The 13,279-nt window shown below is 37.3% G+C and overlaps 2 protein-coding genes across 5 annotated transcripts in view; both read left to right on the top strand.

Moving 5' to 3' along the window:
• The window catches only part of PARPBP (PARP1 binding protein), a 47,106-nt gene that overhangs the window by 11,972 nt on the left and 21,855 nt on the right, over positions 1 to 13,279 (top strand). For 2 of the 4 annotated variants that reach the window (XM_058673544.1, XM_058673543.1), the window contains exons 3-5: positions 216 to 446; positions 7,688 to 7,795; positions 12,620 to 12,790. In XM_058673544.1, coding sequence (XP_058529527.1) covers positions 216 to 446; positions 7,688 to 7,795; positions 12,620 to 12,790 — 510 coding nt within the window. Of the gene's footprint in view, positions 1 to 215; positions 447 to 4,537; positions 4,946 to 7,687; positions 7,796 to 12,619; positions 12,791 to 13,279 lie in introns of those variants that run through there. The other 2 variants (XM_058673545.1, XR_009246750.1) reach the window with 2 other exon arrangements.
• CCDC201 (coiled-coil domain containing 201) lies at positions 3,650 to 4,385 on the top strand. Its single transcript, XM_058673546.1, has one exon. It carries the CDS (start codon positions 3,680 to 3,682, stop codon positions 4,349 to 4,351), a length of 672 nt encoding a protein of 223 aa, XP_058529529.1. The 5' UTR covers positions 3,650 to 3,679; the 3' UTR covers positions 4,352 to 4,385.

Raw genomic sequence — 13,279 nt, 5'->3', positions numbered from 1 at the left:
ATAAATACATACGACTTTCTTTTTCTATGAAAGAAAAAATTTAGAGCAGTTCTGGGAATTAGTGACAGTTCACCAATTTTGTCATGTACATATTTGCCTGTATTGTTTATTCATATGTTATAAATCATCAAAACTTTAAAAATTCAAGTTTTGTTTTCATCTCAACTGCAAGTCTGAATATTCTGATACCTGACTTTTTTGTATTATCTTTTTAGCAAAGTGGAGAATTTACTGTCTCTCTCAGTGATGTTTTATTGACCTGGAAGTACTTACTACACGAGAAATTGAACTTACCAGTTGAAAATATGGAAGTGGTTGAGCATTACAAGGACATTAGGAAAACTTATGATGATTTCTTGAAGAACAGTAATATGTTAGATCTGATTGATATTTATCAAAAATGTGGGATTTTGACTTCTTATTGTGAAAAGGACAAGATGTCACCTGTAAGTATTCTTCATTTATTTTTTAATCAACATTCAGTTATATTTACTTTAATTTCAAACTGTATCACCAATTATAGTAACTTGACAGTGTTTTTCTTTTTGGAGGTCATGCCAAGAATGAATACTTTGGCCACTGAAAGCTAGCTGTTACTTGAGAGAGTAGTTCATTGTAATTTCTTACGATTTTGGTTATTATTTGGTTATGTAAGAACAACATTTTATTAGATCAAATAATTGGTAGCCAAGAAATCAATCCCAAATACTTTATTTTTCAAATATGGTAAGTATTGATTTCTGTTTATTTCTTTGTTTAGTGTACACCTGATACTGACATGTTTTAGGAATGATGGACATGGTTTCATAGGCCAGTATTACTTTGATCAGAGTGTCATATCATGAGAATTGTGTCATTCCCTATGCAAACATTCACACACTATTCCTTTTTTACACAGGCATACTTTTTAATGGTAGATAAATTTTAAAAACTAAATGAAATAGTATTCCTTACAATATTGTTCTGTCTACATCAGAATTTATACACTGTTTAGAATATAGTTGAGCATATTTAGTTTCTTAAAAATTTTAAAAAGATTATTCTTTATTTTAACATTTAGTGAGTGCTAATAAAAGATTAACTAGTGGTAATAACTGAATAATGTAGCTGAATTTAAATGTAGCTGAATTGTATTTTTTAAAATATTCAGAAATTTTTACTGTATTTCTATCTGATCCTTGGAATTCTATTTTCGCTGTATATATTAGAAATCTGCACTATAGCAGTGGCTTAGAGAACATAGAAGTTTGTTTTGTTCTTCTGTGAAAGAATTCTCAAAATCTTTTAGGATGAGATAATAACTCCATAGTTCTCAGACAGCTCTGGCCTATCCTATTATTATTCTCTGTGTCCTTCTTGGTTCTTGGTCCTGCCTGCAAGACCGTATTGTGGTTCGAGGTGTCGACTGAAACTGCAGACATTCTGTCATTGATCCTTGCAGTAAACAGTAGTAGAGCTGTTCATAGACTTTGGTTTCCATGCCATTGCCCCTTGCTTTGTCACATGGTTTTGGCAAGCTAAGATATGGTATATAGTCTTTATTCTGAATATAACATAAAAAACCCTATTGCTAAGGAAAAGGGGAGAGTAGTAACTTACAGGTAATATATGGCCCAGTCATTTAATTGGCTATCATAACTTCATTTTTTTTTCTTTTTTATTAATTATTTTGCATTATGTGACAGTTTCATAGGCTCTGGGAATCCCCCCACCCATCCCCACGCCCATCCCCCCTGGTGGATTCCTCCACCTTGATGCAGTATTACAGTTCAAATTCAATCAAGATTCCTTCCTTGCAAACGTATACCAAGCATAGAGTCCAGCTACTTATTGTCCAGATGGGTTGAACAGTTTCTTGGGGAGACCATTTCTGGTCCGAAGTTAGAGCTGGTAGAATATCATCCCAGTCAATTAAGAGTCCCAGTATAACATCAACAGCAATTTGCAACATTATGGAATTGACATGGTTTTGAGTAACCAGTATGTTAAAAAAAAAAAGCAAGTTCTTAACCACAACCTCTGATTAGCTCATTGACATTTCAATTTTAGTTCATATACAGGACCGGCTGCCATATACCTTAAAATGGCTATAAGGTACCATTCAGCTGTCTTGTGTCTATTTCATTTTAGTATTTAGCCGTTTGTTGTGTTGAAGTATAATTTTGCTGGTCTTGGCAGATTTTAGGATAATCTAGACTGTCTTGTAACTCTAACAAGACATCTGTCGACAATTAAGGTGCAGGACATTTTTTTGGGGGGGGGGTGTGCAGGAAAATCCTCAACACCATGGTGAGGAGTGACTAATCTTTATCATAACTTCTTCAAAACATGTATGTGCACATGCAGATTCACATGTACACCATGCTGGGGTAAGGACACTTGCAAATTAATTTTTTTTTTTAATTTCTCTGTTTGCTTGCTCATTGAGAGGATTTTCAGTTACTTTTTATATTATTTAGAAAGGCTAATCATGCATATGTATTGGATTGTAGGAATAACGCAGAAGATTGTTTGATAAACTTGTCCTTCTCCAGAGAGCTCTGGACACGCTGTGGTCACTGCCCTGCACCTGTCCTGCCATTCTCTGATAGGTCTGCTCGTTGGAGTGAGTTTACTTGTAATATGAGATACGTTGAGAGTATTCCAGAAAAAAATCATGGAAAATAGAATTTTGTCTTGGTGCAAACCATTTTGGAAATCTAGCCGTACTTACTAAATACACAGTTACACATTTGTGATGTTTTATATTGTCTCCAAGCGCCAGCATATCTTTGCAGAATACCAGGAATGAATTTGGAGCTGCTAAAATGTTAATATATGAAGCAGAGTATTTTCCACATTTAAAATGAAACCTTAAAGTTTGGTCTCTGATACTTAACTTTCTCCTAGGGAAATGTCCCCTGAGGAGAAAAAAGACAGGAAAATAGATTGATTTCTCAAAATGTAGCACATTTAATCTTTATTTGTATCTTTAAGAATACGTGGTATAGATAGATATCTAGATTCCACAGTTTTGAATTTCATGATCCTTCATTTTCATGACTGAGTAATTGATAGAGTTTGTTGTTTGTTGTGCCTTAAACAAAGCTACTATTACTAGGAATTAAGATAATGCCAAGAGCAGTTCTAGGAGCAAGGTTAGCTCTCCCTTTCCATTCTATTCCCTACCATATCATTCCTTACCCAAGGAACAGCAGTACAGGACCTGTAAGGTGAGGACAAGAACACAGGTTTTTTGGTGCTTCCTCGCCTCAGCTGTGACTGGCAGCCAGCCTGAAAACTGCCGCTCCATAGGCACAAGGACAGTGAGGCATTTCTTAGGGGTAGAACTGTCTTCAGTTAACGTATCCCACTAGTCAGAGCCGAGCCAAGGGAACCAGTGACACAAAGGAACAAACCAACTGAGTAAGGAAGGGTTCCAGCATCCAAGGAGCTGTGAGTCAGCTGAAAGCGCATGTGCCTAGCAAACGAGAACTGCTGGAGAGGAAAAGCAACTCCTGAATATCTAAAAGCATGATGCAAGGAAGGACCTTCACCGGTAGCAATTAAGCATGACTTTCAGATGTTTGGAGAAAGAAAGAAGAGTTGTTGGGCCAGTGGCCTTTCACTGGGCCTTCAGGCACTAGGTTAAGGGCGCGTGCCCTCTGCAACGGCAGACAGCGACCGGGCAGGGAACAAGATGGGGCCCGAAGGGCAGCCCCTGGGGTTGAATTCGTCTGAGCTAGAAAGCCCCTCTTTCCTAAGGAGAAGGCCACTCTTGAGAAAGCTCATCAAACACAGCACCCCTGAGGAGGAAGAGGCATTCAGTTGGAGCTTTAGGCTCCTGGGAGATCGCTTGGACCTCAGCGAACGGGGTTCTGCGGGTGGGTCCCCACTTCCCGTGCATTTCCAGGGCCGCTGTACCCACTTGACAGGGGTCAACTGTATCACCCCCTTCAGAAGGAAGAGACTTTCTACTGTTTGGGCTTCTGGGGAGTCCAGTAGGCGGTCTGGACCTGAGCAGCACCAATCCGCTCCTGGGAGGGAAATGAGTGGGTCGTCCTTGTTGGTGCTGGAGCAGCATCAGGACGAGTCCCTGCATATAAGCTGCTGGCCAGGATTGCCCGGCATTTCTAACGTAACCCACAGGAAGAGACGAAACCTGAAGAAGCTGGCTGCTGCGATGGAGCGAGTCAGGCAGTGGGAAAGGCACCTGCTTCAGAACATCGAAGAGGCCACCCAGCATCAACTCACCATCCAAGTGAGGAAGAAACGGAAACCGGAGGAACTGAAGTTGAACACAGACGATCAGCATCAAATCTCCCCAGGGCAGGCTGCTCAGAACACCAGTGTCCATGAACGTGGCCACTGAATATAAAACCAGATTTGCAAATGCTTGCATCTTCCACTTTGTCCGAAAATTATGTTTTTCTTGATAAGAATGAACACCTACTTTTCAGACGTGTCCTTTGCTCTGCTGCTCCTCCTCTGTCCCTTTTCCCTGGTAGGCTGACTGCTCTCCAGGATGGTTATCAAAGCCTATTGCTAGATTGGATTAAAAAAGGACTACTCTAAATGACATTGCAGACAGAATGGAAAAATAGGACACAAATTCTCAGGGCATGTAAAGTCTAGGATGTCCTATTTTTAAGAAACAGGTGAAAAGTTTGACTCTCAAGCTGCAGGTGTTTCAGGGGGTTGTGGAGGAAGCATTCTAAATCAAGGATATTGTTTGTCCTGGAAGCAGCCACATTTCTTTGGAGTGTTCTAAAAGTGTCATGTCATGAACTTCTTCCCTCACAAGAGGGATTACAGGCAGGCTGGGAGCTGCAATTATCCTCATAGTTTAAATTTCCTTTGCTGATATTCTTGATAAGGGAACTTTTAAAAGTTCATGGAAAATGGGTTAGTTTGGTGCAAGAAAACTTCCAAAATTTATGCAAATGACAGAAGTTTGTCTTTCAAGGTAAGAAAACCTGAAAGCATAAAGAAGCAAGAAAAGGTTGTGTGTAGCTACATAACAGAATTTGCAGCGCTAGGGTTCCTCCCCCCCCCCCCCGTTTTTTCTTTCTGCTTAGAGCCATTTACATATTTGTGACATCATTCACTGGCCATCCAAAATGATTAACTTAAAAATGAACCTGTGTTAATAGATGTGTGGAATTTTGAGCCCTGCCCATGGTTGCCTTGGAATGATTTTGAGGGCCTTATGTGACCCACAAGCTGGACGTTCCCCACTATGGCTGAAGTCAGTCCAACTTTTATTACAAAAAATCAGCTTGTCATGAGAACTAAAAAACGAGAAGAGCTCCCAACACAATGACACAATAGATAAATTCAGAGCCAGATCAGTGTTCTGAAAGTCATTCAATAATTTTTTAAAAAGTACAGAGATAAAGAAATCATGAGGGAAATGTTAAGAAATTTGGAGTTGAGCTCTAGAGAGCCCCACAAGTAAATTATAGCAATCCAAAAATGGGTAAAAAAAACCTGTAGAACATTTTATAATTAAATGCATTTTATTTATATTACATCTCCTTTCCCTAAAAGAAGTTTGAACCTGCTGGCAGTGTTTACCAAGTTCTTTCTGTTCACAAGAAAAGACACATACATAGTCATGTTCAAGTGAGATAAATTCCCCCAGCTTTCTGATCATGTTTCATGCTTTGCAAAAAACCCTAAGTAGATGTCTTCAAGACACTGACCGGAGGCTCTGTCTGCCACCCAACCATTTATCAGTTAATCTAAAAGAAGAATTTGTGTGGCTATGCAGAAATTTAGAGTGCCATGCTGGTGTCACCTCTGAAGAATCTAATTTTCCAAAGTATCTAATAAGTAAACACACGAGCAAGACAAAATGTGAAAGGAAATAGCCATGGTCATTAAAGCTGGAATTGTGTGAGTGTAGTTAAAATCAGAAAAATGATCCACCACTAAATAGGTGTAAAAATGGATGATTGTAACAGTTACTTAGAAGTAAAATTGCCAGCCCAGTGCGATGGCTCAATTGGTTAATCCTCCCCCAGCAAGCACCAGGATCCCTTATGGGTCCCAGGTAATGTCCCTGCTGTCCCTCTTCCCATCCATCTCCTTGCTTGTGGCCTGGGAGACCAGCAGAGAAGGATGGCCCAAAGCTTTGGGATCCTGCACCCATCTGGGAGACCCAGAAGAAGTTCCTGGCTCCTGGCTTCAGATGGGCTGGACTCCAGTTGCTATAGCCATTTGGGGAGTGAGCCAGCGAATGGAAGATTTTTACCTCTCTGTCTCCTTCTCACTTTGTATATCTACCTTTCCAATAAAAATGAATAACTTAGAAAAGAAGTAAAACTGCGAAATACCGAGTGTGCAGGAGAAGTGACAGGCATTATCACTTTTGAAAAATAAGAGAGAATATAGGCCCGATTTGAGTATGGGGGAAAGGAAGGGCAACCATTGAATAAATGAAAAAAAAAATGTAGTGTACTTCCAAATTAAAAGGATAAAAGTAGAAGAAGTGGTAATCTATCAAGTCAGTAGAAATAACAATTTGTAAAATTAGTAGTGCATGACAGCAAATATATTGGGATTTTTATACTTCCCTCAGAAAGCTTTGCTTTCTATTATCTAAGTCTTGATGGTCATAGTTTTAGGTCTCAGGAATTGTCTACACTCTGAGAAATTATTTCCAGTTACAAGGAGGTTTTGATTTATATTTTAAAATATTTACTGTACTGAAGATTAAAATTGGGAAATACAAAAAAAATCAATCTTTCAAAAGTTGATACTAACTCCATTGCAGGTGAACTTCAGTAACATTCGATGAATAGTCTTCAGTTTCAGGAAATGGAAAAATTGTTAGGATAGTGGCATCACTTTGTATTTTTACGGACATCTTTAGTGCTGTGTGTGGTGGAAAATAACGGAATCCTCATGTCTGCTTCTGTTAGAAGCATCATTTGATTGAAGTATAAAAAGGAAGTTTCTCTTCACATTGGAAAATGGAAGATCTTGAAGGACTTTTTAGTGTTTGCAGGAGTCCTTTGCCCATTTTTTAAGTGATTACTCTATAAGCATGCACTTTGTAAATGTTTAAATATGAAAATAATTTTAAACCAGAATAGTGTCCTTTCTTTGTACATTATATTTATGAAAAAAATAATTCTCAGCCTCCAATTTTTTTTTAAACAATTCTTTTTTTAAAGATTTATTTATATTTTTATTGGAAAGGCAGATGTACAGAGAGGAGGAGAGATGGAGAGGAAGATCTTCTGTCCGATGGTTCACTCCCCAAGTGACCGCAAAGGCCGGTGCTGCGCTAATCCAAAGCCAGGAGCCTGGAACCTCTTTCCGGGTCTCCCATGTGGGCGCAGGGTCCCAAGGCTTTGGGCCGTCCTCAACTGCTTTCCCAGGCCACGCGCAGGGAGCTGGATGGGAAAGCAGGGCTGCTGGGATTAGAACCGGTGCCCATATGGGATCTTGGTGCGTTCAAGGTGAGGACTTTAACCACTACATTATCGTGCCGGGCCCCAAGTTCATCTTTTAACTCAAAACTTGTAAAACTCTGGTACAAGTTTCATTGGAAAATGATTGAAACATTTGATTTTGAAGGTAAATACAATATATGGTGCCAACACCTGTCAGGTAATATTCTATGTACTGGAGTGCTGGAAGGGAAGTATTTTATATATGTATTTGATACAGCATTTTGTTAATAACCTTTATTTCCCAGAGTCAACTACGGGATTTTCTGTGTGGCAGTCCGTGTGCGTTAGATGATGAAGCTGACCGTCGTGTCCCAGCCTCACCAGTGCGTGACCACTGGCAGGACAATGAAAAGGTACTGATGAATTGTGAGAATCTCAAAGCAGAATATGACCCGTGTGGCCACTGTGAATTTGGTGCTATTTTAGAGTTGCTGATCTTTTGTTCTTTTTAAAAATCTGTTTTACTAGTCCAAATAAAACTTCATTTGTCAACACTGAATCATTGACAGCTGGGGAGGACATGGTATTAGTCATGGTTTTCATGGTTTGGGGCTAAGGTAGTGGACTGCATGAAAGTGGATATCCACACTACCAGAAAAGTAGTTGAAGCTTTCAGGTTGATAGAGTTCTCTCAGTTTTTCGTTGGTAAACCTTGTGTCTACTCTTTTGGATGGTTGATTTTTATCTAAATACGTTCAATTGAAAAATCTGATCTAAATTTGCCATAGTACAAACTATATGTCAAGAGTTCTGCTAGCAAAATGTGTAAACAAACCCCAGGAAAAGCAGGGCCACATGATCGTTTTTCTAAGATAACTTACTATCAACTGAACCCTATATAAGGTACCTAAATATGCATATGAACCTTCTCTGTCTCCCCCCGACCCCATGAACATACGTTACCCCAACTGTGGCAGTTATGTATAAAAGCTTATATGGTTATTAAAATCACCACTGAAAAAGTGAAATTGTAAAATTATTGGAAAAAGCAATAAAATTACATTGAAAGTATTTTAAAGCTGTGATATAGAAAGGTGTAGACTATCTACTTTCAATACCAGGTGCTCCAGTAAATGATCACATTGGATGAATCACCTTCATTTTTCAGGAACTATGCCGAGGGAGATTTTCTCCTCAGATACCACTGTAAAAAGTATTTTTTATTATGACACTCCTCCCCTCCCCCATAAAACCCTGTGTACTCTCTGGGCTCAATAACATCTTTATCATGATAATTGATGTTCTTTCTGATCTATGTGAATGTAAGTTATGTAGCGCTTCATCCCTGCATTTCTTCATGCATTTCCCAAAAAATAAGAGCATGACCACAGTATCATTCAGTATACATTAAAAGAAAAACTAAGTTTTCCTAATATTATTTATTAAATTCCATACTCAAACTTCTCCATTTACCCAAAAATGACTTTTGTTTGTTTGCATTTCTATTTTGGAAGACAGAGTTACAGAGACAGAGAGAGAGCAAAAGGGATCTTCTATTCTCTGATTCACTCCCCAGTCGGCCAAAATGGTTGGAACTGAGCCATTCCAAAGCCAGGAGCCAGGAACGCTTTCTTTTTTCATGTATATATTACTGTGAATTCATGCTTTTTTTGTTGTTTTAAAATCAATTATACTCGTTATTCTTTAAAGTAGAGGAAGCCCCCTTCAATTCTGTGTCTGTTTTACATTGCCTGTTAGATTTTTTTGAACCTTTTCTTTTCTGGAATAAGAAACTGTTCTAAGCCTAAAGTTTTGCTTACCAAACCTTGTTCTTTTACTGATTTTGTGACTGTATTTTACTGTTTGAAATTAATTTTTCACTTCTCCTTATTTTGCCCTCCTGCCTTCAGTCTTGAGGAACGCTGACCAAAACCTGGTCTTCTCTCACTGGCACTTAAGGAGTGCATTCCTGTCTCAAGAGGGGAGGCACCGACAGATTTCTTCCTTTCGGTCATTCTGCACTGTGTAATAACAGTTCCACCTTTCTTAAAATATAAAGCCTGATAGTTAGCTTCGTCATTTTAATCCTCTACTTTATATTTGTTGCATTCTTGGATTGTGTTCTCTATTGAAATTGCATCAATTTGTTAGCTGATGGGTTAGAGTTTCTGGGAGCTATTAAAGTGACAGCCATCCTCTTAGCCATGCTTTTAAATTATGGCGGTTTCTAATTTTTCTAAGGTATTTTTGGAAGTCAGTATATTTCTACTAAAGTTGTACTGTGGCTTTTGGGGCTGCAATCTTTAAAGATATATTTTGATAGCCAAATATGCTTAATAATGCCATACTAGAGTCTTCAAGTAGATGGATGGAATGATTTTGAGAATTAGCAATTTGTTTCCTTATTTAGTTTTCTTCTCCTAAAATCCTCAGCAATTGCCTTAGAAATTCTGAAGTAATTAAAGAAAAAATTAGAATGGCAGCCCTACAAGAAAATAATGAGTTAATTAAAACCTTTTACTTATGTATTTGTTCTAGTCCAACTTTTTGTCATTATATTTAAGCATTGAAATATTGGCAGAGAAATTAAAAAATATCTATTAGCTATTGATCTTTTTACTTTAGAAAAACTGACTTTCTTCAAGCTTAGGTTGAATATCTGCATTTCAGTAAGAATTAAGGGTTAGGAAAAGAAACTTTAAATTGTCAGAAACTTTAAATTATCCAATTTCTGAACAAACATTGCAAATACTTTGTGGTATAGATAGAGTCACTTTATTAAACAAATATACAGAAGTGTGTCTTTATTTTTGGTATCTTGGTAAAAGCTTCAGTCTTGTGGACTTTTTCAATTTGGGCTCTTGCTCCCGGACATCATAACTGTACTTATGTGGACTGCTTTTCCAGAGGACCTTTTGAAAACCCACTTGAAAATACAAGAGCAGGGAAACCATAACTGCCGTGTTATCTGACCATAATGATAGGGATAGATTTCCAATTGCAGCGAGGAGTTAAAAGAAACACTCTGACTGTGAGGACTCCAAGATATTTTTTCCCTGACATTTGCCCAGAATCACAGATCAGAAGAACAGAATTTGCAAGGTTTGAAGAGCAAGTTGAACATGTGGGAGCTTAAGCCTGGGCTTTGTACCCAGTGAGGATCAAGAACTTTCTGGGAAGCTTCAAAAAATTCATAGAAAATATGTATTAGGGAAAAAAACCTACCTACTGTACATTGATTTTGATTTTTTTTTGGTACCAAAATAATTTTTTATTCTGTTTTCCACGAGCTTTTGGAAGCACTTTCCATAAGTCCCTGTTGCTTCTGAACAGCAGAGCCACAGTGAAACTGATTGCATTAAATTGTCTGAAACAATGTTTATGATTGCAATGTTAATTCCATAGCTTCTCTACTTTGACTTTTGGAAAATTGAGCTATTCCCAAAGGTCAATGGGATAAAGGGGATATTCATGTTTTAGACAGACTTTCAAGTTAAAATAGAAATGTTTGTAACATAGATCATGCAAAATATTATGCTTTATTGTGTCTCTTTGTAGGTATTGTTTCGTTTTATTCTGGTTGCATTTAAGATTTTGTTTTGAAGGCCTGTGTTTTGGCGTTGCAGGTAAAGCTTTCTGCAAAGCCAGCATCCCCAGTGAGCACACGTTGGAGTTCCAAATGTTGCACTTCAATGCAACCTGCTGATGGCCTTGGAAAGCAGTGGTTGGCTCAAGTACTTGGGCTGCTGCCCTCCTGGCTCCTGGCTTCAGCCCAGCTCTAGCGCTGGCTGTTGTGGATGTTTGGGGACTGAACCAGTGGATGGTGGATGTCTCTCTTTTTCTCTTTTTTTTTTCCTCTATCTCTTTCACTCACTCTTTTCCTTTCCCTCCCCCTCCCTTCTCTTCCTCTAGGATCTCTCATATGCTTGTTTTATTTAGTTGCTAGCCATAGATTTGGGCTGTTTGCACCTTGAATTGTTACCAAGATTCTCCTCTTTAAATTTCCATCTATTTTTCCAGCCTTGAATGCTAATACTAGCACCTTTAGTCACCTGTCTTTTCTGCAGCTGTAACCATGGGATTCAGGCATACTCTTGGCCCAATTAACCAAAAACTTAATTGGGATTTCTTAGTTGTTATCTGTAGGGATCTCAGACCACTGCTCTGTTACTGGAAAGTTCAGGATATTAGATAATTGCAAATTTAATTTTTACCCCTGTTGCTGAAGTTCTTTTGAAACTAAATTCTCCAGCTTGTGTCTGCCTATTGGATACTTTGTGTCTTTATGCAATTAGGCTTTAAAAATTTCCCTGATATTTTATAGTTACCTGTAGGATCCACACCATCACTTCTCCTTTGGTGCTACAAGTTGCAAAGCCTTGGATAGCTATAATAGCTGAGCTAAAAAAATCATTTAATGTTCAGGTCTGTCATTTTGCAACATGAACAAAAAATGCATTCTGTTGGAGGGCTTCAAAAAGTTTGTAGAAAATGAAATTAAAACCTTATTTTGAAAATTTTGCAAAAAATTTTGAAATTATTGTAAAAATTGTTCTCATATAGATATTTTCATGAACTCTTTGAAGAAAATACTGGCTGCTTTACTAAATTATCCCAGATATTATTTCTCTTGTGCTGGATACTGTGTAGCTCTGTTTGAGGCTAGTTAATGTCAACATCAACTACATGCTCTTCTTAGCTTAACAAACAATTGAATTACTATTTTAATTCTGAATTGGTAGGTTTTTATTAACAAAGTGAAGATCTTACAGTTCTAAAAGTTTGAACATTTAGCTTGAGGTCTCACATATACTATAGGGGTGTAGATACAGAATCAGAGCCTTGTGCTCATACTCAAAGCCTTAGAGTTCTTTATTATAAAGTATTATTTGTCAGCCAATAAAAAAGCAGGTAAGGTGGGGCCTCCTCATAAATACATATTTGGAATGTGTTTTTCACATCTTTTTCTAAAATCAATTTTCAACTATTCTAATAGTTGGTATTTGTCTTTTTTTTTTTTGGATAGTAAGTTGATTTCATGTGCGAGAAAATGTAGATGATCCATCCTAAGTTTTTAGTTTATATGTCAATTTTTAAAAAGGGATAAGAGGGGTATTATGATTGAATGCTCATAAGCATTTTTCCAGGATGTAAAAAAAATTGAGCACAATTGGAAAATTATAATATTATGATAGAAAAGTACAATAGTAAAGATAACTGAATATTTTACTATCCAGGTGTCTATACTGGCGAAGAAAATTATCTTCTCATATTTAGACTTGCTAGTGAATTCGAAGAATGACTTGGCTTTGGCTCATATTCTAAATATTCCTGATAGAGGACTTGGAAGAGAAGCCTTCACTGATCTGAAACATGCCGCTCAAGAGAAACACATGTCTATTTTTTTGGTATGAATGTGTTTTATTTTCAGTATTATTTAAAAATGTTGTGAGTAGTAGAGTTTTATAGAAACTGTAATGTAGAGTTCTTGTGATATGATGAAATGTCTTTTAAGTGTTGAATTTAAATATATTTCAGTATTTGAAAATCCATAATGTTATTCATTTTTGCTTTATTTTTCAAATTTGGTAAGGAAAAATTTCTCTAAAGCAGTGTTTCCCTAAATATTCTGCAGAATGTTAACCCTAATTATTTCTCCTTAAATAAATGTTACTAATGGCAAAATGTCTTTATGAAATGACCCCTCAGTAAATATTTTCAAGGACAAAAAGTTTATAAATGAATTGTATATGCCAGTATTGCTTATATGTACTACCAGAAATCTTGAGAAATATTGCTATAACAAAATCTACTTGTAAATTACAGCAGATTAACCCTGTCATTTAATCTGTTGTTTCCTAAGTATTTGACTGTGGAATTTTCCTTAAATTATTATT

Source organism: Ochotona princeps, chromosome 15, assembly GCF_030435755.1.
Source record: "Ochotona princeps isolate mOchPri1 chromosome 15, mOchPri1.hap1, whole genome shotgun sequence".
Classification (NCBI taxonomy): Eukaryota; Metazoa; Chordata; class Mammalia; order Lagomorpha; family Ochotonidae; genus Ochotona; species Ochotona princeps.
Note: the sequence above shows the minus strand (reverse complement) of the source record. Positions and strands in the feature narration are given on the sequence as shown.

Coding starts and splice junctions, on each gene's coding strand:
- CCDC201 (XM_058673546.1), top strand. CDS start 3,680: ATGGGGCCCGAAGGGCAGCCCCTGGGGTTGAATTCGTCTGAGCTAGAA.